Source organism: Temnothorax longispinosus, chromosome 2 (assembly GCF_030848805.1).
Source record: "Temnothorax longispinosus isolate EJ_2023e chromosome 2, Tlon_JGU_v1, whole genome shotgun sequence".
Taxonomy (NCBI): domain Eukaryota; kingdom Metazoa; phylum Arthropoda; class Insecta; order Hymenoptera; family Formicidae; genus Temnothorax; species Temnothorax longispinosus.
This window is the reverse complement of record NC_092359.1, coordinates 3,517,474-3,539,085: the sequence shown is the minus strand read 5'-3', so window position 1 is coordinate 3,539,085 and position 21,612 is coordinate 3,517,474. Positions and strand designations below refer to the sequence as shown.

General features: G+C 39.4%; 1 protein-coding gene across 4 annotated transcripts in view; it reads left to right on the top strand.

Moving 5' to 3' along the window:
- Dpr12 (defective proboscis extension response 12) overlaps positions 1 to 21,612 on the top strand; it is a 276,297-nt gene that overhangs the window by 240,586 nt on the left and 14,099 nt on the right. For all 4 annotated transcript variants that reach the window (XM_071771541.1, XM_071771540.1, XM_071771542.1 and 1 more), the window contains one exon: positions 10,103 to 10,313. In XM_071771541.1, coding sequence (XP_071627642.1) covers positions 10,103 to 10,313 — 211 coding nt within the window. The remainder of the gene's footprint in view (positions 1 to 10,102; positions 10,314 to 21,612) is intronic.

Below are 21,612 nucleotides of genomic sequence, written 5' to 3'. Positions count from 1 at the left end.
CTGCGAAACTGAATAGCATTTATTTTGTAACGAATGGATAGAATAAAGTTAATTAAACACGAGTCGGAAGAACTCTGTCATTTTTATTAACACATAATGCAAAAAATACACATTTATGAACTCATAAAATAAATATTATAGAAAAACTGATAATTTGGCCAAGTCAATGATATATTTTCAAAAAATCTCGGCATGGACGGATTTCTCCATGAAAAGAATTTTTCGAAGGTACAGTTATGTATTTAGTAGTATTTAGTAGTAACTCGTATTTAGTAGTAACTCGATTATCATGTAAGTTCAGATAGTCATTATTTGAAAAACATACTAAGCTATGTAATCAGGTGAATTGTTGGCCCTTTCTTATTTATTATTTATTTTTACAAGATCGCATATGTATATTCCTTTTGCGTTATATGTATATGCTAATAAAAAGACTGACAATGAGTCTCTCCGTCCACTCACTTACACGTACAAAGTGAAAACTATTTAGTTTTTAGCATCTTCCCGATAGAGGAGTCACTCTGTGGATCTCGTCTCGAATCTCGTCTCAAATCTCGTCGATGTAAACTAAACCACTTATTGTACCGCTTTAATCCCCTTTCGGATGAGGATTGGATTGGACCCTTTAGGACGAAGTCCAAGTGATATCCTTGTCGTGAAGACGCATGAGAGGGCAAGCTCGCGAGTTAAAAGAACGACCCGGCTTCTCTCGAGTTCGAAACGCGAGAAAAGCTTCGAGCAAGACCACCTTCGCGCAAAGGGTTAAATAAGGCGAAAGGGATCCGTATCCCTTTGAAGTGGCGCTAATTCCCCGGGGGGTTTAGACAAACGCGCGATCTCGCAGTCCCATCGTATCGATCCCCGCACGGAAGCTGCGCTTTTTATTATCGCTCCGCGCCACCGGAGGCGATAGCGCGAAAGGGCTTAACTTCGCGCCGTCTCTCCTTGTACCCGCCCACAATGGCACGGCGCGTCGTAAATAACCGCGGAATAATTCCGCTGGCGTTCCATTTGTAACGGTAAATTAGCAAACTACCGTCGCCGTGTAGCGCCGTGGCGCTTTCGCCCCGTCTCGCGAAACCAAAGAGGCGAAAACATCCCGGCGGCGACGGCGACGGCGGGCGGCACCGCCGGCGCTGTTTCGGTAATTAGCGAGGACATTACCCCGCAATTGCGCGGCGATTTACCCTCGAACCGCTGCACCAGGCGACATCGTTGCCAGAGTTACAGCGTTTCCAGGAGTAAAAGGAGGAGAGGAAAAAAAATCGTGCGCACAGCACGTCGGACTGTGGAGCTGGGGTACCAGAAGCGGTATGGACGATTACTCCATTCCACCGCTCGGCGCTTCATTGCGACTGTGCTTGGTATTTCGCTACATTTCGCAACGCGACGAGCGATAGAGCGGCAGATTCTCTCGTCCCCGCGAGGGTTTCTATATTCTCGGCATTTGTACGTGTTGTCATATTTAATTTTTAATGCGCAAACCTTGCCTCTTGTTTCCACATAATTTCCGTGCGAGAAGGAAGAGATGGGAGATTTACATAAAGAGAAGGGGGGGAGGTCGTTAAAGAGTCTCTCGTGGTAATATCTCTTTTGACATTTGAATATCGCGTAGAAATGGAACTTAACACATTTAACCGTGCCTTAATAATATAGAATTAAATTAAGATTCTACTAAAGTATAAAAATGGCTCGAAGTTAATTGAAGCGTGAGATTTTTTTGTTTCCATTTGATATTCCGAATCTGTCATTGGCATATTTGATATTCGTCGGCATTATCTAGCTGTATATTTAAATATCAAATCGCGAGGAAATGTAACAATTTTTTTACGCTCCTCGTAAGAGGCGCATAAATTATAGACTTGTCGGGGGAAACTCGTGTACTTCGCGTGTGTTTCGAAATTGCATCGCGTCTGCGAATACGTGAATGCAGCAGTTGAAATGTCAACTGCTCTTCCTTGTTCGCGAAAATAACAGCGCCGGATGCAAGCGCGAAATGTATGCCAACAGGAGCATTGAATTATTCTCAGCTGCTGATAAAAACGAATCTCGATGAAATTAGCATACGGCCGAGATAATATGCAAATGTAATATAAGCACGTAAATTGTTATTATGAATTCAGAAACATTTAATGATAACTTTCTGACTTGTTTTCGAGCTGATACTCGCTCGCAAATTCCAAACAGCTTAATCAAATTATCAACTTTAAGACGTGTATCGAGATGAATTTTCAAGCGCGAGGATATAATAAATTACTATTTCGATTTGATGATATACATCGCCATCAATAGGTATAAAACGAAGAAGCATATCGCCTGCTGCATAATAATTGGTCTTAAACACTTGCACCGCGCTGACACCGTGTTTTTGGAGCACTCACCCGAACACCCTGGGACTTAAGTCCAAAGGGTTTTTGAAAGCGTTTCTGTTACAAAAAAAATCCTATAAAAATTCATGTATCATATCTTTAAGGTTTCAAAAAGTGATTTCTATACATAGGCCGGAACTATTGCAATTTTTTTCCCCATTTTCGTAGGAATCGTAAATAAAAAATCGACTGTGCCTTTAAAAGGCCCACACACACGGTGTCCGCGCAGTATTAATATGTAAATTATCTCCTTTCGGAAAGGGAGACCTGATTCGAGAGAAACGTATCGAGAAAAGCGTCAACCGCAACATGCGACGACGTCATCGGGAGAAAATTGACGACCCTTTCCGCTTTTCTCCGAACAAATAATCGCATTACTCCCGGAAACGTGCGTCGCGCTGCGGACGACGAAGAAAAGCCATCGTAGAAATTATCGAGTTCGCTCGAGGAGATATCGGAGGCAGCTGAACCGTATATTAATTCCGCGCGTCGCTCGAGGTCGTTCTTCGTGGTGCCGGGAGTTAAAAGCCACCTCTCTCCTACGTACACGGATTCAATCCGGAAGCCCCTCGAGCTTGCAAAACAACCACGTGCAGCTTGACAAACTTACGTCGATGTGCATGCGCGGCGGAGCACATAGGGGCCGTTCGTAGTGACGTGCAATGTGTGTATATAAGCCCCGGCCATGGCGTCCTATGTGCGCATACGGTAGGGGATGCTATACATAGCGGGGTTGCGGCGCGGCGCGGCGGTATCGCGAGTAGGATACTGTCTGCGCGCACATAGGCCAAGGTAAGTAACTCGGTTTATCTTTAGCCGGGATCACCGTCCGCTGACGAGTTTTACGGCCGCGCCGAGAGACCGCGCGCCGCATTCTCGGGTAAACATCTCTTTTCACTTTCTCGGAAGAGACTTACGGGAAACGCGGAGTGTGCCAATTTGCGTCGCGCGGAAAAAAATTACGATCTACCTACCGCGAGAGTAGAGTGCTCGTTGAATGCGTTTACGTTCGCAGTCGTCAGAGAGTCGTTGGATAACGCGGTACAAAAAAGGCTCCGGTGAAAATTCGCGACTTACATTTGGATGAATCAATGAGCAGTTATTTTTTTTTTTTTTTACGTTATTTGCAAGAAATTTTCTCTCACGCTATTTGCGATAAATCATAGAAAATGCAGAAAAGACCCCGTAAAAATGTGCAAGGCTTACATTCGAACAGATCGACACGTACGCAGTTATTTTTGTGGTATTTGCAACTATTATACTATTGGCAAGAAATTTCCTCTTACTATTTGCAATAAATCATAAGAAATGCAGCAAAGACCCCAGTAAAAGATGTGCAAGACTTAGATATATTCGGACATATACGCAGTTATTTTTGCAACTGTTATATACTATTGGCAGGGCATTTCCTTTTGCAGTACTTGCATAAAATCGTAATAAGTATTATTGAAATAAATTTTATTAAATTAAAAGAGAATAATATGCGAGAGTTTGTACAACGGCTAGGAAGATGCGTAACGTTTCATAATGAAATTCTTTTACACTGAAACAGCTATTTATGATGAAAATAACGTACTGGTGTTGAAAGTATGGCATTGATTTTACGTCAATATTGTCGATAACATTATTAAGGCGTATAACTGAGCGAACTGTAAAAAGGATATTGAAAGTTTTCACTCGTTAATATGACATAATCAAATAGCATTCGTTCCTTGGTTAACATGAATGCAACGATGAAAAGCAGCATTTTGTTGCGATCCATTCAGGTAAATGACGTTTATTGCTAAAATTTGATATAGAGTAAAAAGCGATTAATGGCCTAAAACGATTATACGATATTCGATCGTGCCATATACATAAAGATGTCGAGGTGGATATTACGATATAAACGTATTTGCATTTCCGTCCTGAAAACTGACCGTCGCCGCATTATTTTCCTAATGAATGCCAAATGCCGCGTTATGTCGCAGTGTTTCCCTCGCAAACGGTCGCGACGAACGAACTCGATTCAACCGTAAGACGAGATGCAGTGACAATGTAATGACAATTACACCACGAGCGAATACACTTGACACTCAAATGACGCCAGGCGTGAATTATCTCGGAATGAACGCTATAACGGGTCATAAATAATAATACTGTCAGAACACTCTGAAGAGCACCTGCTAATGACGGTTTTTGTCTCCTTCGCGTGCGGGCGCAAAAAATAGCATATAACGGAAGATAAAAACGAGATAAGATCTCACATTTCTTCTAAGATCTCGAACTTAATAGACACATTGACACATAATCGCAATAATATTGTTTCATAATGTACTCCTCGAATCGACGAGATATATCCCTATTTTAAGCAAAAGACAGTTTTTTCCAAAGTCAAATGAGAAATTGTTCAAAGTCAGGAACGTCGAAATTCAAGTGTTAAATGCACACCGAAAGCGTACTGCTAATTGAGCAGCGAGAGATAGACTATTTCAACCGATAGAGACTGACTATTTCATTAATAAAGCCTGTGCGTGTGTCGTGTTACTCTATTTATCTCGAAAACAGAGTCCGTTGCTGTCCGCCGGTCGTAACAACGTGACACACTAGTGTCAATTGCATCGCCGACATGCACGTCATGCAACCTAGCAATTAACCCGGCACCGACTCACGCGAACTGCTTAGAATCCATGTACTTGGAAATTCGAAACTGTGTACTTTAAGCGGCCATTAACGTGAGACGTTCGTTACGGCAGGCTTTCGTATTTATGAAAACTGCTACTTAAGTGCCGTAAAGGCGCAAGAGGAAGAAATTCTTAAAATATTTCGCTAAGCTGTCAAATTCGATCGACCGGATTCAATAGCGATTTAACATTTGACCTGCGAGAAAGCAAGTTCTGAGTGCCGTTAAACCGAATTAATTAAATCCCATTAATTTAATCCTTTGAGATAGTTCTCTGATTAAAATTCTGTATATCGGCTCATCAACGAGTTTTCCCAGGTGTCTCAGCATCCTTAAGTATAATTGGATATTCGAAACTAGCGCATAGTGCATTTATTTCATGAAGTTAAACGAACAATTTACATTTCGCCAGTTTACTTAAGACTTGTATTTGTGTCCAAGTTGGTTCATAACATTGCGAATGCTATACAAAGCTCGATCGAGCAGATTGCAGTGGAAATAAATAAAACACTCGAGTATTTTTTAACGATAAAAATCGTAATGAAATTTTTGAAAGTGTATAACTATTTGCTTAAAAAGCATTTATTAAAAAGCGACGACTATGAATTGCAAAATTATATCATTGGATTATATTACGACATCACGTTCATCACAGCGTCGCAATTATCGTGATTGATCGCATACAAATTCTGCCGCATTTTCAACGTCGAGAGATAGGTCCCGTATATCGCGAAGAGCACACCCATAAAATATGCTATTAGAGATTCCTCTCTTGAATACTCCATCATGTCAAATAGCATCATATGGAGTACGCACTAATCCATTACTTCAACGAAAGAAGGGAGAATTTTCTCAAAAGTGTCTATTTTATAGAATAATTTTTCAATTGCTTCAAAAAGCAATATTTTTATTTATTTGTTTGTTTATTATAAAGCTACAACCTGCAGATCGCATCATTTCTTTTTGAATGCCGTAAGATCCGAAACACGCGTATCTTTCCTTGAGAATTTCCTCGATAGTTAGATCGCAGGAAAACGTTTTATTACCTTCATTTCCGATATAAGAACAAGTGCTGGAATTGTGGAATCCGACATTCTCGAAGGTATTTCTCTTAAAGACGTCAGCTCCGCTGCAGCAATTGATCCTTCGAGGCACCTAACAGTACTACTACTAACTAACAGTACGAAATTTTATGAAAGTTCCGACGTGGAATAGTATGAAATTGCGAGTTTTTTTTTTCAGTAGAGCACACCCGGAACGACACGCTAATCTTCTTTTAGCACGATTTATGTACGAAATTGAAATGATTCACAACAAATTTTGTAAAAATTTCTTTCGCGAGTTGAAGGATTTCTCACAACAGCGCGTAGAATTAAATCTGTTGTAATTAAGTTCAAATTAAAGCGAAAACTGCAACTGCTCGAGTTGCATTGAGCAATCGTCGTCTGTTCGTTTTATACCGATGTATTCCGCATCTTTAGAAACTGTCGCATCTTTACAAAGTGACAAAAGCATACTGCGTTTTCTCGGCAGAGAAATAGAGAGGAACGGGCGCGCTCGTCGCGCTTCGTTCTACTTGTCTGTCGCGATTCGTCCGTTTCTACTTCGCGCCTGGCGCTCGCCGTCGCGCGCGTTCAAGTTTTTTCTCCTAGCATTGCGAGCGCGACGTGATTCACGCAACGTTGTCGGCTTAGTTTGTTGAACGACGTAAACGCGACCACTTGCAAAAGAGAAGGATAAAAATTTTTTTTTAGATTAGAACATTGTCGGTTTAATCCAGGTGTAACTACTGAGATTTTATGTGTTTACCACAATTCGTCCGTTTCTACTTTACACGTTGCGCTTGTTACGTACAGTCAAACTTTTCAAGGGAGCATAAAATTCTGGCAATATATATGTATATATATTAGTGAAAACAAACATAATTAATCACATAAAAAACGCAAATCCTATTTTCGGAACATTGGAAAAACGTTACGAAAATATCATCAAGCTTGACAAATTGAAATATTCAACGATACATTTTTTGCTAATTGCCAGAAACATAGTACGATTATTGCATTTGCAATATGATACGTGATAAGTCTATTCGATGCCCAAAAATAATAATCAACATCTGTTTCCAGCCACGTAGATAAAGCCATATTGATTAAACTGAAATTGTTGAATTTGTGTACTATATCGCATAAATCCAACAAAACTGGACTGTGAAATCTATTAATTTATCTACACGCATATATTAATCTCACTGATCGCACGCGCAATTTCACATGTATATAAGTACGCTCATTCGTAATCACTATGGTATTAATAAATCATTATATATATACCGCTTACAAATTATACTTACAATAATATCATTGCGGTATAATGCAAATTTATGCAAAAGCGAACTCACTCAATCTCAGATGTTTGCGTTCGTTTTATTGACATTGTAATTCTCATTCATATGGCAGGGACTATCGCTTGTCTTACATTATGCATGCATTTTATGCATACCGCTACCGGGATAAGTAGTGGCGTAATTAGCGCGGTGTTAATAGTTTGTACTACTTGTTTGATACAATTCGCTTTCTTCTACCGTGTAACTCGCATTGCCTCGTTGAAACTCCACTTTGTCGTCTCGCGAGAACAATGGTGTAATTTATATGAATCCCTAAAAGCACAAAGTGAATTGCATACAGCCCGGCGTCTCTGGAGGGATTTATTTGCCTCTAGCGGCATAAAATCGACGATAATATTTCAAAAAGCTCGCAACATGCAGCATTACCGAGTTAATTACACAATAATTCGAATGAAATTCCTTATGCGAAGGAAGAGAGATTTAAAACACGCAGTACTTTCCAACTGAAAAAAATAGCGGAAATATATATGACATGCGAATCATATAGAAAATATTGAATAAATGTTGAAAGAACAATTTATTCAAATAATTTGTTATTGCATTTATGTTTTTAACTAACTGGAAGGAAAATAACTACTTGACAATTATATCTACATTTATACTCTCTGTGCTACTTGTCATAAATTTAATTTCGATTTAATAACGCAAACGTATATATACATTCGGAACTACATCTCTAGCAACACATGTTCATGACATATTTCTGGACCGCTTTTTCGAAACTATATTTTGTTTCTACCTTTGTACGCGAAGTTTGTCGATGACGACGCAACGGCGTGCGGCGTGTACAATAATGAGAGAGGTATAACAATCGTTCTCTGACATACCCTCTCATATACAGGCATCGGTGTATCGCGCGGCTGGGCTGCGGGCATTCGCTCTGCACAGCGGCTTGAGGAACATTAAACGGAACAAAAGAACGAGCATTTAGCACGGAGGAATGCGTGGCCTCCGACTCCTGGCTTGCACTTGCTTTGCCGGACGGAACCCACGAAGCCGAAAATCCTCGGGTATCCCGCACCCTCGCTGCGTGCGCGCTACGGTTTCGCGCGTCTATTCTTCGCCCGCTTTGCGGCTCGACGCCGCCGCCACAATATGCGCGCATCCGACGTTACAATAAACGGATGACGAGCGGCAACCCCGCGTGTCTGATCCCTACGCGGCTACATTGGACGGAAATTTATACGCTATAAGATGCATACACCGAACCTGGTGGCGGAGCACCATACATCCAACATACTCTCGCAACGAGACAATACGAGCTAACAGTTGCGTTAAATAAATTTGTATGTATCGTTTTAAATTTAAATTTACGCGCAAACGTTAATATATTCGACGAAAAATCGTGCTTTTTCCGATATTAATATGTCGCGACATTTTTATTTGTTCTTAAGAAAAAAAAATAATATATAATTATGATATTCTTTAATAATATATTTCATAAACTTCTGAAATATATATATACGAAATATCTTTGAGATAACGTTTTAGTAAGAGGAAACGATGTTGGCGAACAAATAAGATACGTTGAAGAGAGTACTTGGAGGCTGCCTTTATTCTCCACGTCTTTTACACGGTTTTGTCATCGCTCAGTATATTGCAAATTTCCCGACGACGTTATAGCTGGGAAGTTCGCGAGTATTCGACCTTAACGGCACACCGTTTCACGCACTTATCCTTCCTGTATTCTATGGCACGACAAGGCTGCTGTAAACGCATCCGGCGTTATAATAAACGGCTGATGGGCCTCATCGCTCGCAGCTACAGCTGAATTCCGCGCGCTCATTCAACGAAAACCCCACCTATTATGTAAACTCGCGTTTTTGTGACCAAATTCCCTCGCACGTTTAGCCAGAGCATGCAAATGCAAATATTAAATTCTCTCGCAAGTTGACGTTAATTACTTTAAGATATATCTAACGTACATAGTATAAGCGTATCAAAATCACCGTTACGTAAAATTGCTTTTTTTAATATATTTAAAAGGTGTCGACGCTTGTTCAATTAAGATTTTATTGGTTAAAATACACCAATTTTTTCTATATATTTATTTCTTTGAATTTAATTCGCCAAAAAAACTTTTTTACCTTTTGTTTGCTCATGTCCCAATATTGTTGACATTTAATTTTTATTAAACATCTGCTTTTAAGACATAAAATTTTGATCTCTATTTCACAATGAATGTACAGTATAACATTTTAATAATATAGTTCTTTTTCGGATATCACGTAATAACACATAATGGGACGCCGAAGGCATTATTCTCATCTTTCTGTATATTTTTACCTGATGTCCAAATGAAACAAACATGATGTGCAAAAAAATATTTCGCGATTATAATATAAATATTAATTAAAGTCTTAAAGTCAACCTTTATAACGAATTGAGTATATCGAACATAGAATATATCAGAATGAAGCTAAGTCTTAACATGTAATCGTCTAAAAATAAGCGAACAAAAGCACCAAGACAGCAAAGCGAAGTCCTGTCCGCGCTCATGATGCCCAACACAAAGACGGCGTTATTTCGCCGAAAGAATTCTTCATAACGAATGTCACGGGCCGCAGGCCCGACGATTCTCCGGTCGTCGCCTTTGTGCTGGGGAAAAATCCGCGCGTTAAATCTCATGCTTGTCAACCGACGCCATTCTTCTTCTATCTGTTCTAGAGCCCGACGCCGCCGCAATACGTGTTCTGGTATCACAATAACCGGATGATAAACTACGACACCACGCGCGGCAGCGTGACCGTACAAACCGATCCAGGACCAACTCAGAGCCGGCTGACGATTCGCCAGGCAGTGGAGACGGACACGGGCAATTACACGTGCAGCGCCTCCAACACCAAGCCGGCATCGATCTTCGTCTTCGTCACCGAAGGCAAGTATAAGCAGCGTACTGTTTCGTACAAAGCAAACTTCCTTAATCAATATAACGCGGTCGTCCCGCGGCAGTCTCCCTTAACTACCTTTCTCTCTAAACGGATACCTACTCGTAATGATCCTCGGACGAACGAAATTGAAAAACTTGCTTCAATCCGGACAAGTATTTTACAGACGTTCGATGGACTATATACTCGTATTCAGACTATCTTTTCCTTAATTACCTTCCTTCGAGCCAATTTTTGAAAGATTTCTCATTGAATACCTAGCTACATCGAGATATTTAATATTGAAATTGCTGACACCGCGAAGGAAAGATTAGGTACATCAATCATGATTTCATCAAGAATACATCGGCTCCGAAATCGTCGGAAAGCCTGGCTTGAGGGAAGATACGCGATTCCTGGCAGAATTCTATAAGTCACGCGAAGAAAAGAAAATCCATTCCCAAATTAAAAATGTCACCGTTCTGATTGAAAGTATTTATTTTCCTCTCTCGCGCGAGAATATCCAACATTTCTCTTATACCTACGATTACATAATGTCGAATATAAATATATATCTACATATTGAATAAAAAAAGAATAATTTCAGTAGAAAAAGAAAACTCACAGGTCTGGTGATTTTTATCGAACGAACACACGCGAAAAATATTTAAATAGCAATAGACATTTTTAAAGCAGAGTGCGGAGATTTATAATAATGAAAATTGCACTGTCCACGCGGAAACATGGGAGCAAAACATTTCCCAGAATTGCCTAACATTCTCCCAATAAAAAAGTACATTTATTTGACAGCGATATCCCAAATTCCGCTTCACAGGACACAGTTCCTTTTTTTCTCTATGTTTCTATTTCCGTTTATACACGGATTGCGCGTGGACGTGTATACGCGGCGCCGTGTATATGCGTGTGTATATGTACGACGATGTGCGTGAAAGAGAACGACGAGTCTCCCCGGTCCTTCAACGATCGATCATTCGTCGCCGCCGGCCACTCTCCGATGTGTATATATAGCGCGATTTAACCCCTTTCTAACAAGGGCCGTGGCTGGAGAAGAAGCCCAAGGCTCTTATGGCAAAAAGCGGTCCTCATCGACTCGGTGTTGTTGTCGGAAAATCCGCGCGCACAATGATTTTAGCTGCGGCCCGCAATTTTAGGTCCGCCACGGTCGCCGCCGGTAATTGATGTGAAAGGATGAGGACACACAGTCGCGAAAATCTTAATTGGATTACGAGAAACTCGGTCGGCCAGAAGATTTATTATGCGGATATACAGAGAGAGAGATAGAGGGGGGGAGGGGGCGTCTCAACTCGGGATAAACGCGTTTTCGCGGACTTTTGATATATGCATGTCGCCGGATGTGAAGAAATTGTAATCTCACGCGATCACAGCTGCGATTAAACACGGGGAATATTACGTTCTAATTACGTTAGATAGACAGCGGATGATTGCTTAACCCGCGAGATGTACGTCGAATTTAGCGGGATCTCTTTGAATAGAAGGCGTCTTGTATCTATCTGAAGACAGTTTGTTCCTGACACGGCGAGAGAGAGGGGGGAGAGGAGGGAGGAAGAAAGACAGAGAGTAAATGGAAGAACAATCGTCGTGTAATGCATTCGGCTTTAAACTGACAAGTGATATGCCGTTAAATGGATCCCACGTGACGCTTCGCGCGACAGAATAGAGCGGTTTCCGTTGAAAACGATCAAACGAGAAATCGGGTACAGCTCCCGGCCTCTTGGCCGCGGCCGATAGCTCGCGCGTTCCGATGGAACTGACACGCGAGGAGCGGCGGCGCGGCGAGTCCATCGCGTGCGTGATAAACCGCTATACGAGCGGTCCCTTCTGTTCCGCGAAGTACTAAGCTTTCAGGTTAAATTTTGAAGATATGGACTCCATTACCGCGCGGCACCGACCCGCACACCGAGGCCGACGCGAGTGTACGCGCGCGTGTGTGTCGCGCGCGTACGTATAGCGAGCCGCGCGGCGCGCGCCCCGTAATTCACGGCCCCCGGGAACATATGGGGCGACGCCTCGCGCCGTAAATTACGGTAAAAGTGTGCATGCACCGCGTTTCGGAGGAGACACGTATCGCCGATGAATGTTGCAAATCTGGCGGTTCTCGCGCGCGCAACGGCGCGTACCATGAATTTTGATATTCGGGAGACAGGAAGAAGGATCCGCGCGCGAGCCGCTCTCTCTTTCTCTCTTTCTCTCTCTCTCTCTCTCTCTCTCTCTCTTTTATTCGCCTCGTTTGGCAAATTTACGATAGGATTATATCACGCCGGTCATTCTCCGGACGCGATATGATATATTGATAGGCCAGGTCAAGGCGGTCCGCGATATTATTAACGACGAACGGTGACGTAACGCCCGGCCCGGGACAAATGCGGTCGTCAACGTAGGCGCCGCGACGTCGTCGAGTCTGCCCGCGGTGAGGTCGTCGTGCGATGCCCCCGTCCCGTATACTTATTTAGCAAGCAATTTTTTGTACCTATTCTTGTACGAGCTATTACGAAATGATTCTTCTCCTTGCCGTAATTATAAAATAGAGCTCGACCGCAGAACTATTTATTCTTTTGCAGTCCAAATTAATTTTCGCAAATGAATATTTCTTTCTCAATTTCATCTAAACTGCGAGTCTAGTATATGAGTCGAAGAACTTTTATCATTCCTTGGAGGAATTTATGGATATTGCAAAAATACAGTTTAATTACAATCATCTTTTGGATTGCTTTGAGAACTATGAGAAAGGCTATCGTAAAGCATCATATTTAGCTCGATGTGGCACTGCAAAGGATTAAACGACTTGAAAAATTAATACGTTAATATTAATTTTTAGGTAATTTCTCCTTCAGGCCGCGTAGGTCGCATGTACTTTACTTTGTCAAGGCTAATAGTTTTGCTTGTATGAATTTATTCTTATTAAGAAAAAGTATAACAATGTTTTTATAACTATATAATTACATTACATATAATATTTAAACATTAAGCATTAATACATGATTTTATGAAATATTTTATAAATAATGTTACATATAATAGCGAAAATATTGAATGGCCTAAATGGAAAGTTCAGCGAGCGGCGCATACCCCTTCACAGGGGGACGCGTTGCAAAGGGTTGCAACAAAGTGAGCTCGGGGAGGGACGACAATAATTTTACTTTTGTTAGATGTATAACAAGGGGTAAAATTATTCTCTTCGCTCAACGTTTCGTGGGCTTTTTAATTCTCATACGGCAGTAACTTTCAAGCGAATTACAAAATTCTTTCCATATTTGACACAGAAACCTCGTTGAGTTATTTGCACGCGCTCGACACGTCCGTTTCGACATTATAGCGTAGCTTGGTCGCGACATATATCCATTTCACTCTCGCTCGCGGCCCGAGATAGAGATTAATTATATTAGAAACGCATAATAATGAAATGAAATCTCCGCTGGCTGCGCGCGTTTCCGTTTGACCGAGATTTTTAACCCCGTTGCTGGTGAAGAAACGCCGCGAGTGTCTCGACGAACGTATGTCTCGCGTTAATGGCGAATTAATAATAATAGATCTCCCGAAGTACGTACAACTGTTCGGTTATACCCAGCATCCACTCGGACTAGGTAGAATTATGCTTGTAAATATTGCCCGCGAGATTATTGCGTTGCCCAACGTTACCCGGCTGTAATGATAGATAACTACTAAGTTACTTCTCCGGGTCGATTAGTGCGTTCCCATCCGCTCTCTCTCTCTCTCTCTCTCTCTCTGGTTATTTTGATCCGCTCGTACGAGGAAAGATCGTAAAATCCTTAATGAATATTGCAGAACTTGAGACAGCCGCTCTATCCGGGAAATTCCGCGAGCATCGCGCGAGACGCGAGGGCTAGGGGAGGGGAAAGGGGAGGGAGGGAGAGAGGAAAGGGTGGAAGACTCGACGGTGTCGCGATAAATTATCTAAACGCCGCGAAACGCCGAGGGGTAAATTGGCTTAGCGCAACGATACTAGATCGCAATCTTGTTAAAGACGGGGCGGACACACCTTTCCTGCGTCGCGGAAGACGGCGGCGTTAAACCCAACTTCCAAACTCGATGTCGACGAAGCCCCGCGGCGATCCCCCGGCCCACCCTCCCCTCCGACCAGTTGTCATCAGCTCGTAAACCGGTGTTTGCATCTAACGCGCGTATATTGCGACCTTTGTCTTCTCTCGGCTAATCGCAAGGATCGCTCGTAAACTCTTATTTACGCTTTTCTGCCAATTATAGCGCGTACAAATGGTTCACGTTGTCGCCAGGATTCCGACGACGACGACGACGACGACGACGACGGTTCCACAACGGTTGTTCAGTGAACAATAAAAGTGCCGTAAGCGGGTAGTTCATCCAATTTTTGTATATAAACACGACTATCTCGGATTCCAATTAACTTTTAATATATATCTTTTTATTTTAATTTTCTCTATTACATTTTTAACTGAGTTTTTCTTATAAATTATCACATTATTCGCGTAAACATACATTTATACGTACACACATATACATGTATACACATTTTTAATTGATCTTTTTTGGAATAAATTGTAACAAGTTTATGCAAATAATTTAGTAATTTATCCAAAAAGCTCAGTTAAAACCTAAAAGAAAAAATTGAAACAAAACAGATTGAAATACGCGAGAAAGAGGGCAGCGTAATATTATCAAAGGAAGAAAATTTAGAGTGTTGTTAAAGAATATTCGCGATGTTGATAGTAAAGAGAGAAACGGTGAGAAATAGATATCGACAAAATAAAGTAGAAAGCTGCTCGGTCTGAAACGACTTCATTTTGTACATAACAGCGGCGAACATAAAATTAACTTTGCGTTCACTTGTCCTGAATTTTTAAAGCCATTTTTACCAGGAATACGTATTCTCTGCCGTTGCTTGATCGTGTTCTCGGTCCACGAATGTCTCCACAAAAATAAAAACTACATAATTTTACAGAAACATTCTTGATGAATGCGAGGGACCAAAAATTCCGTGACGCAACGGGAAGATAAATCTAGTTTCTTGCAAGATGCAAAATAGAGTGTCTTTCTGCGCGGCACAATTTATAAAGTAAAGAGGGAGATAATGATCCGCATTAGATGAATAATATTTATCCATCTTCATCCTTTTAGTTGATAGAGTCGTTTCGTTTCATCATGAAAAATGTATGAGCCAGTGAGAATTCTTATTAAATGGTTCTCACTCTACGAGGGGATCGGAACATTAAATCCTCGCCGGGTTGTGCCAGCTGTTTGTCATTAGGTTTTGAGAGCGTCTTTACAACCGATGCACGTAGGCCGTAAATGCTGAAATGCACACTCTGACCCAAATCACGATTCCTACGTAGATTCTGGATCATGCATCCGAAGCATCGTGTTATTTTTATGAACACACGGCTACGCGACTCAGTGAATATCCCAAAATTATTTCGATACAGAGTCTGATCATCGTTTCTTTTCGCGGTTTGTCAATCTTTAACTCGAGAATTTTTTACGGAAATTAAAATAAAACAATATAATAAAATATACATACAATACAAAGTTTGTATAAAAGTGCCGCTTATAAATAAATCTCTTCAGTTTAATATTCATAGTAAATAATAAATGTGTACGGGATTAATCATACAAATGCACGAATTAATTACGTAAATATTTTATAATGCGTTATAGAATTTGTGAATGTTCTGGAAAAGCTTCTTATAAATATATAAGCCGGGAGTCATTAAATTCCACAATCAATGCATGCACGTAATTCTGTAAATGTTTGAATGCACTTCGATTTAATTGACAAAGTTTGTGCAGAATCTTATTCACAGACCCAAGAGCTATTCAGTTTCCGCAATCAATACTATTGGCTCCGGTGGATAAGTTAAGCTCTCCGTCATTGTTAGTCAAGAACGCAGTCAGTTCGGCCGCAAAGTTACGACTCACACAAAAATAACCAATATAAAGCAGCTACATTATAAATAAAACCTTCGGTGAATCCTCTCTCCAGAAAATGTTCAGAAAATTAAAATTACAATACCGCTGACTAGAAAACAGTTTCAATCTTCTTTTGCGAACAAACGATATAAAAGAAATCGTAAGACTCTTTCTCGTAAGACTGTACTTGAAGATTTCGGAATCTTCTAGGAGCTACAGTTTATAGCGATAAAAGATGCCCTGATATTATGGCGTGTTAATATCGCGCGGCAATTTTTTTTCTCGTCACCAAAAGATAAATCTGTTAGGGAAGGGTATAGGGGCGAAAATATAAAAGGGCAAAAAGCACGTCGCGTCGGTCGGCCGCAAGCGAGACATGACGATGTTTACGGCGTTAACCATCCTAGCTGAGTGGATCGTATTTGCGGTTTGACGAGTATGGGGAATAACTCCGTTTAACGGCGGGTCACTATGCTTCTATTTGAGAGGAAACATCATCAAGGTCTTCCCAGGATTGGCGCAAAACCGGAGCAAATATCGGCCTGTGGTTAATTAACCGCGGAAGTTTAATCAGCGAGAGTGACCCTATAACTCCGGATACGAAATAAAAGATAGCATGCACGATCAACAGCGGGAAATAAATCTATTCCAAAGTTAAAGACCGACGCGAGAGAAGATATGATGCTCTTCTCAGCGAAATACCATTTTTCATCTTTCCAAATACCGTTTGTCTCACCGTTCTTAAAGATCAAACATTAAATTTGCGTATTGCACCGTTTGCAAAATCTTTGAAATCTTAATTAATTAAAAATTAAAAATAAAAAATGAAGAAAGTGTAAAAAGCAAAATCATTAGTGGAGAATTTACTATTTATAAAAATAATATAAAGTAAATTTTAACGATCGTGAATTTGCATTAATTAATTTGGGATTAATTTATTATATTATGCGAATTTTACATTTAGTTAAAAATTACTTTATATCTTTCTACAAATAATAAATTCATCACTGATTTTATTATTTAATTTTGTTTTATACTTCCTTTATTACTTGTTTTTTTTTTCATCTCAAAACAATAATATAACGTCTTTGTATCTGTGCTTTATATACATATAAGCAATGATTTATGAGAAGACAAATTTCTCTTTTGTAGTCATTAACAGAAAAATTTTCTCTAATTATCTCCGCTGTGTTCTACATTCTGCGCCTGTAGGAAATTAATCATGTCGAGAGAAAATGCACTTTGGTAAAAATAAATTTCTTGTAAGTCTCACATACATAAGAGGTAAAAAAACTTTTGCGAAGCAACTTCGCGTCACATTCGTTTCTTTGTTCATTATCGATATCCGCGACGCGTAAACCCAAAATACGCAGGCGCCTCGGATAATAACGGTATAAAATACATTTTCGGAAACAAACGCAAGCGTCTTTTGTAAGCAGGCGAATAGGTGAAAAGCACGCCGTTCACAATAGACGCCTTTATTTCGCGTGAAAGGAGAAATCGCGATGGTCTTCCAGTTCAGAGGTGCAAGCCCGACAAAACAAAACATTGACCGTTAATTAGCCGGCGAACGAGTTATAAGACCAGGTTATAATGCCTGCACGCAAATCGTACAATGGGGCAATGCGTGCACGTACGTGCCCCGGATCGATGACTCAAGAAAATCGGCCAAACCGAAGAAACCTGGTATATTAGATACGCGCGCGAACAAAAATCAAGATTTCAAGTATTTTGAGAGAAAATACAATTATCAAAATGTCCTATGAATTAAAGAATTTATTAGAGGACACTCAGAGAAATAAATAATCAGACAATTCGTTCAAAAATTAACAAATGGATAATCCGATACTTTTAAGCGGAATTATAAAAAGCCGTTCAAGATTAGAATAATGTCCAATCAATGATAGCCGGATATTACTGATAATTGATCGGCTTTTTAATTATTCCGATTGAAAGTGTCGGATTGACCGTTTGTTAATTTTCGAACGAATTATCCGATCATTTAGACCTGAATTTTTCTCTCAGTGTAATCTTATTAGAGTAATTTTGCCGGAATCTCGTTCTTAATTTTTAAATATGCAGCATTAGATTAGTACATATTTTACCAACTAAATCTTTTGCCTTGAATTAAAATTCTGGAACAGCTAGTTGGTTACTGAAGGCTACTTGAATGTATATCAACAAAAGTTTTATTCTAGCGTACCTTAAAACATGCCGTGACATACTTTATATCGAGACTAACAATTATAGTATGTATTACGTATTGTAACCTACTTTAACGTACTCTGACTTACCCTCGCCAATAATGTATACTTTGTTCCATTAGCAATGAAATTTATTTGTTAAAATAGTATATTTATTTTGAAAAATGTTCATATACATACAGGCACAGCTCTAACTATAATATGTTATTGTTATTATCATATTATTATTATTGCGTTATTTTAAAATAATAAATATTAAAAAGAAAGTTTATATTTTTTCACATCATATATAGTTACGTGTATATGTGTGTATACATAATTCATTCAACAATTCTCGCATTTTCCGATTATAATTATGTACATACTAGTTTCAGTTCACCCAGATAATAGCTTTTGATAAAGTAAATATTTCCTCGTCGAGAGATTTGCGAGAAACAATGTAGATTAAATGTTAAGTCGCTTTTCCTTCAATTAGCAACGAATTCTTGCATTTTGAGCATTCTTTTTACCCTATTTATTAAACGTTTTACATTTCAGATTTTTATTTACTCGGAGAGAGAGAGAGAGAGAGAACGCAATTAAATAATAAAACTGAATAGATTAACATTTTAGTAATTCCAATTTATATTAGCAGCCACTTATTTTAGATCTTAAATAACACTTGTTTAATTTAGATTTAATTGATTCGATTATAATTAAATTATATCCAATACCTTATTTGGAACTCCTGTTAAAGAACGTTTAACTCGGTTAAAGTCATTTTTCTCATAATTTTTCCTATCAAAATGGCATTAAATCATAATACACATACGTATAATTTTGCTTCTCACGACTATCACTCATAAATATCTCGAATAAGTAATTCATTAGATTGCATATATTAAGAACGAGATTAATAAGGCGACGCTGCTGATTGAAAATAGTTCCCTCGTATCTAATACTAATTATATACTTGTCACCCCTTGATTATCTCCAATCCCCGTAAAGACGAATTAATATCGGCACGCCGTGACGCACGCGATATTGTATAACGCAATTTATAATACGCGGCATATATCTATTATCAACATTAATTATTCCGCGGGGTAGCTACGACGCACGGTGTGAGTAACTACGACAGTAATTAGCTCAGTAATCCACGGCGTATTCTGTGCAGTTCCACGGAACACAACGGCACGATGCGTGTCGGAGCGTTGGCAAGTAATTTTGTATGCAACGGGAGACGCGCCGCCGCGCCGCGCCGCGTCGCGCGCCGGCCGAGTCCGCGCCGGAGTCCACAATTTCAATTGGAAATTATAATGGAAATCTACGCCCGGAATTTATTTCGGATCCCCCGCGGGTCGCTAATCCGAGTGAAAGAAATCCGCGTTACAACGACGATCCACAACGCAAACGATGTTTACGTCACGCAAGGAAAAAGGGAGATTTTATCTCTGTCTATCGATCGAAAATCTGACGTCATTTCGCTGGAAGAAAACGCAATTTCTCCTCTTCATTCCTCAATTCTTTAGTACGTTCGACGCCGTAACGATCAGCGTAAACCAGCATTACAATTACATAAATACATATGTGACACTGACTATATGCAACCGTGTGCATGAAATGCAACCGTCCATATTCAGAGTGTTTGTTAAGTATTATTCAATATTTTAGAAGTTGATTTCTGACATCATTTTATGAAAGAAAATATGACCAAACATATTTTCTTTCATAAAATGTCTCAAGTTCTCTTTTCAGAGATACAGGGTGTTAAAAATTCTATAAAATTATTATTTTTCTTAATAGCTCCTAAACAAAAAAAAGATTTCTTTTTCAAACTTGGGCCAATAAATAAATAGGATATTACTTATATTTTCTACATATAAAACATGTATCTGAATTTTGCCTAATTGCTTTTGAAGGTACAACTAACATAGAATAGTTAATTTAACTTAAAGATATACTTGTACCAAATTCGATGTTAACACTTTAAAAAAATTGGAAAAAGCTTTTAAAAAATTGAATTTTCTAAAAGTCATATTTATTTACGAACTATTAAGAAAAAACGATAATTTTATAAAATTTGTAACATCTTATATCTCTGAGGTCTTTAAGACCATATGTTCACATGAACTTTTCTTCGTGAAAGAACCTCAAAAATCAAGAACTTTTAAAATATTAAACAATACTTGAGAACCGCCTCCGTATAAAATACTATGTTGCGAACATAAAGCGAATCAGAAAGTAAAGTCTCGAGCACATTTATAAAGAGATTCACGTTTTTACTTATCGTACAAGCCTCTTAGAAGTCAAACCAATTCCACAAAATATAAAAGAGAAAACCGACGAAGCTAAGTTAATTACATGCTTTGATATTAAAATTAAAAAATTTATAAAAGGCGAAAACGCGATCAGTTTAATTTCTTAAGGCTTATATAATTGCATGTCCAATACAATTTTTAGCTTTATTTCTGTAGGGTCTACTGAAAATTTCTACCAAGTACTCTCACCATAAAAAATCGCAATAAGATATGTATCAAAATTAATTGCTACTTAGATGCTAATTTAATGCTCTATTCCTGATTTTAACGTATCAAGTCGTTTAGCAGAAATTCGCGTTTGAAAGTGGGGATGCTAGATATCAAGCTAGCACCTCCAATCCTAAATACGTACAAAAATAAAAAAGTAAATACCACAAAATTAAGTGCTCTTTAAGTGCTTTCAGGAGCAATTGACCGAATTGAGTTAACTGTTACAATTTAAAAGATACAAACTAAAAAATTCTGGTACATATCTTATTCCGATTTTTTATAGTGGAAGTGCTAACTTGACAGAGGTCTATTAAAATTCGTGTTAAGCGCGCTAAATGCGCTGCTATTTAAAAGTATCCCATCAAGTGTTCAAACACCGAATATTCCAAGCAATAAGACGCGTGTATACGGCTGTCGAAGCGCGGGGTCCTGGAATTCACATTGATCCGTCCGTCTTGACTTTCGCGCTCGCCCCAACATATACACACACATTCATATATACACGTTCGTAGCGTGGCACGTTCAATATGAATAATGGATTCAAATCAAACCAGCCGTTTAGCGTGAAAGCGTGTGCCGCGGATTCGCGTCTGTTTGCATATGCGGATTTAATCTGCGTAATTTGTGTAAGTCGCCTTCCGATCGCTCTCTCG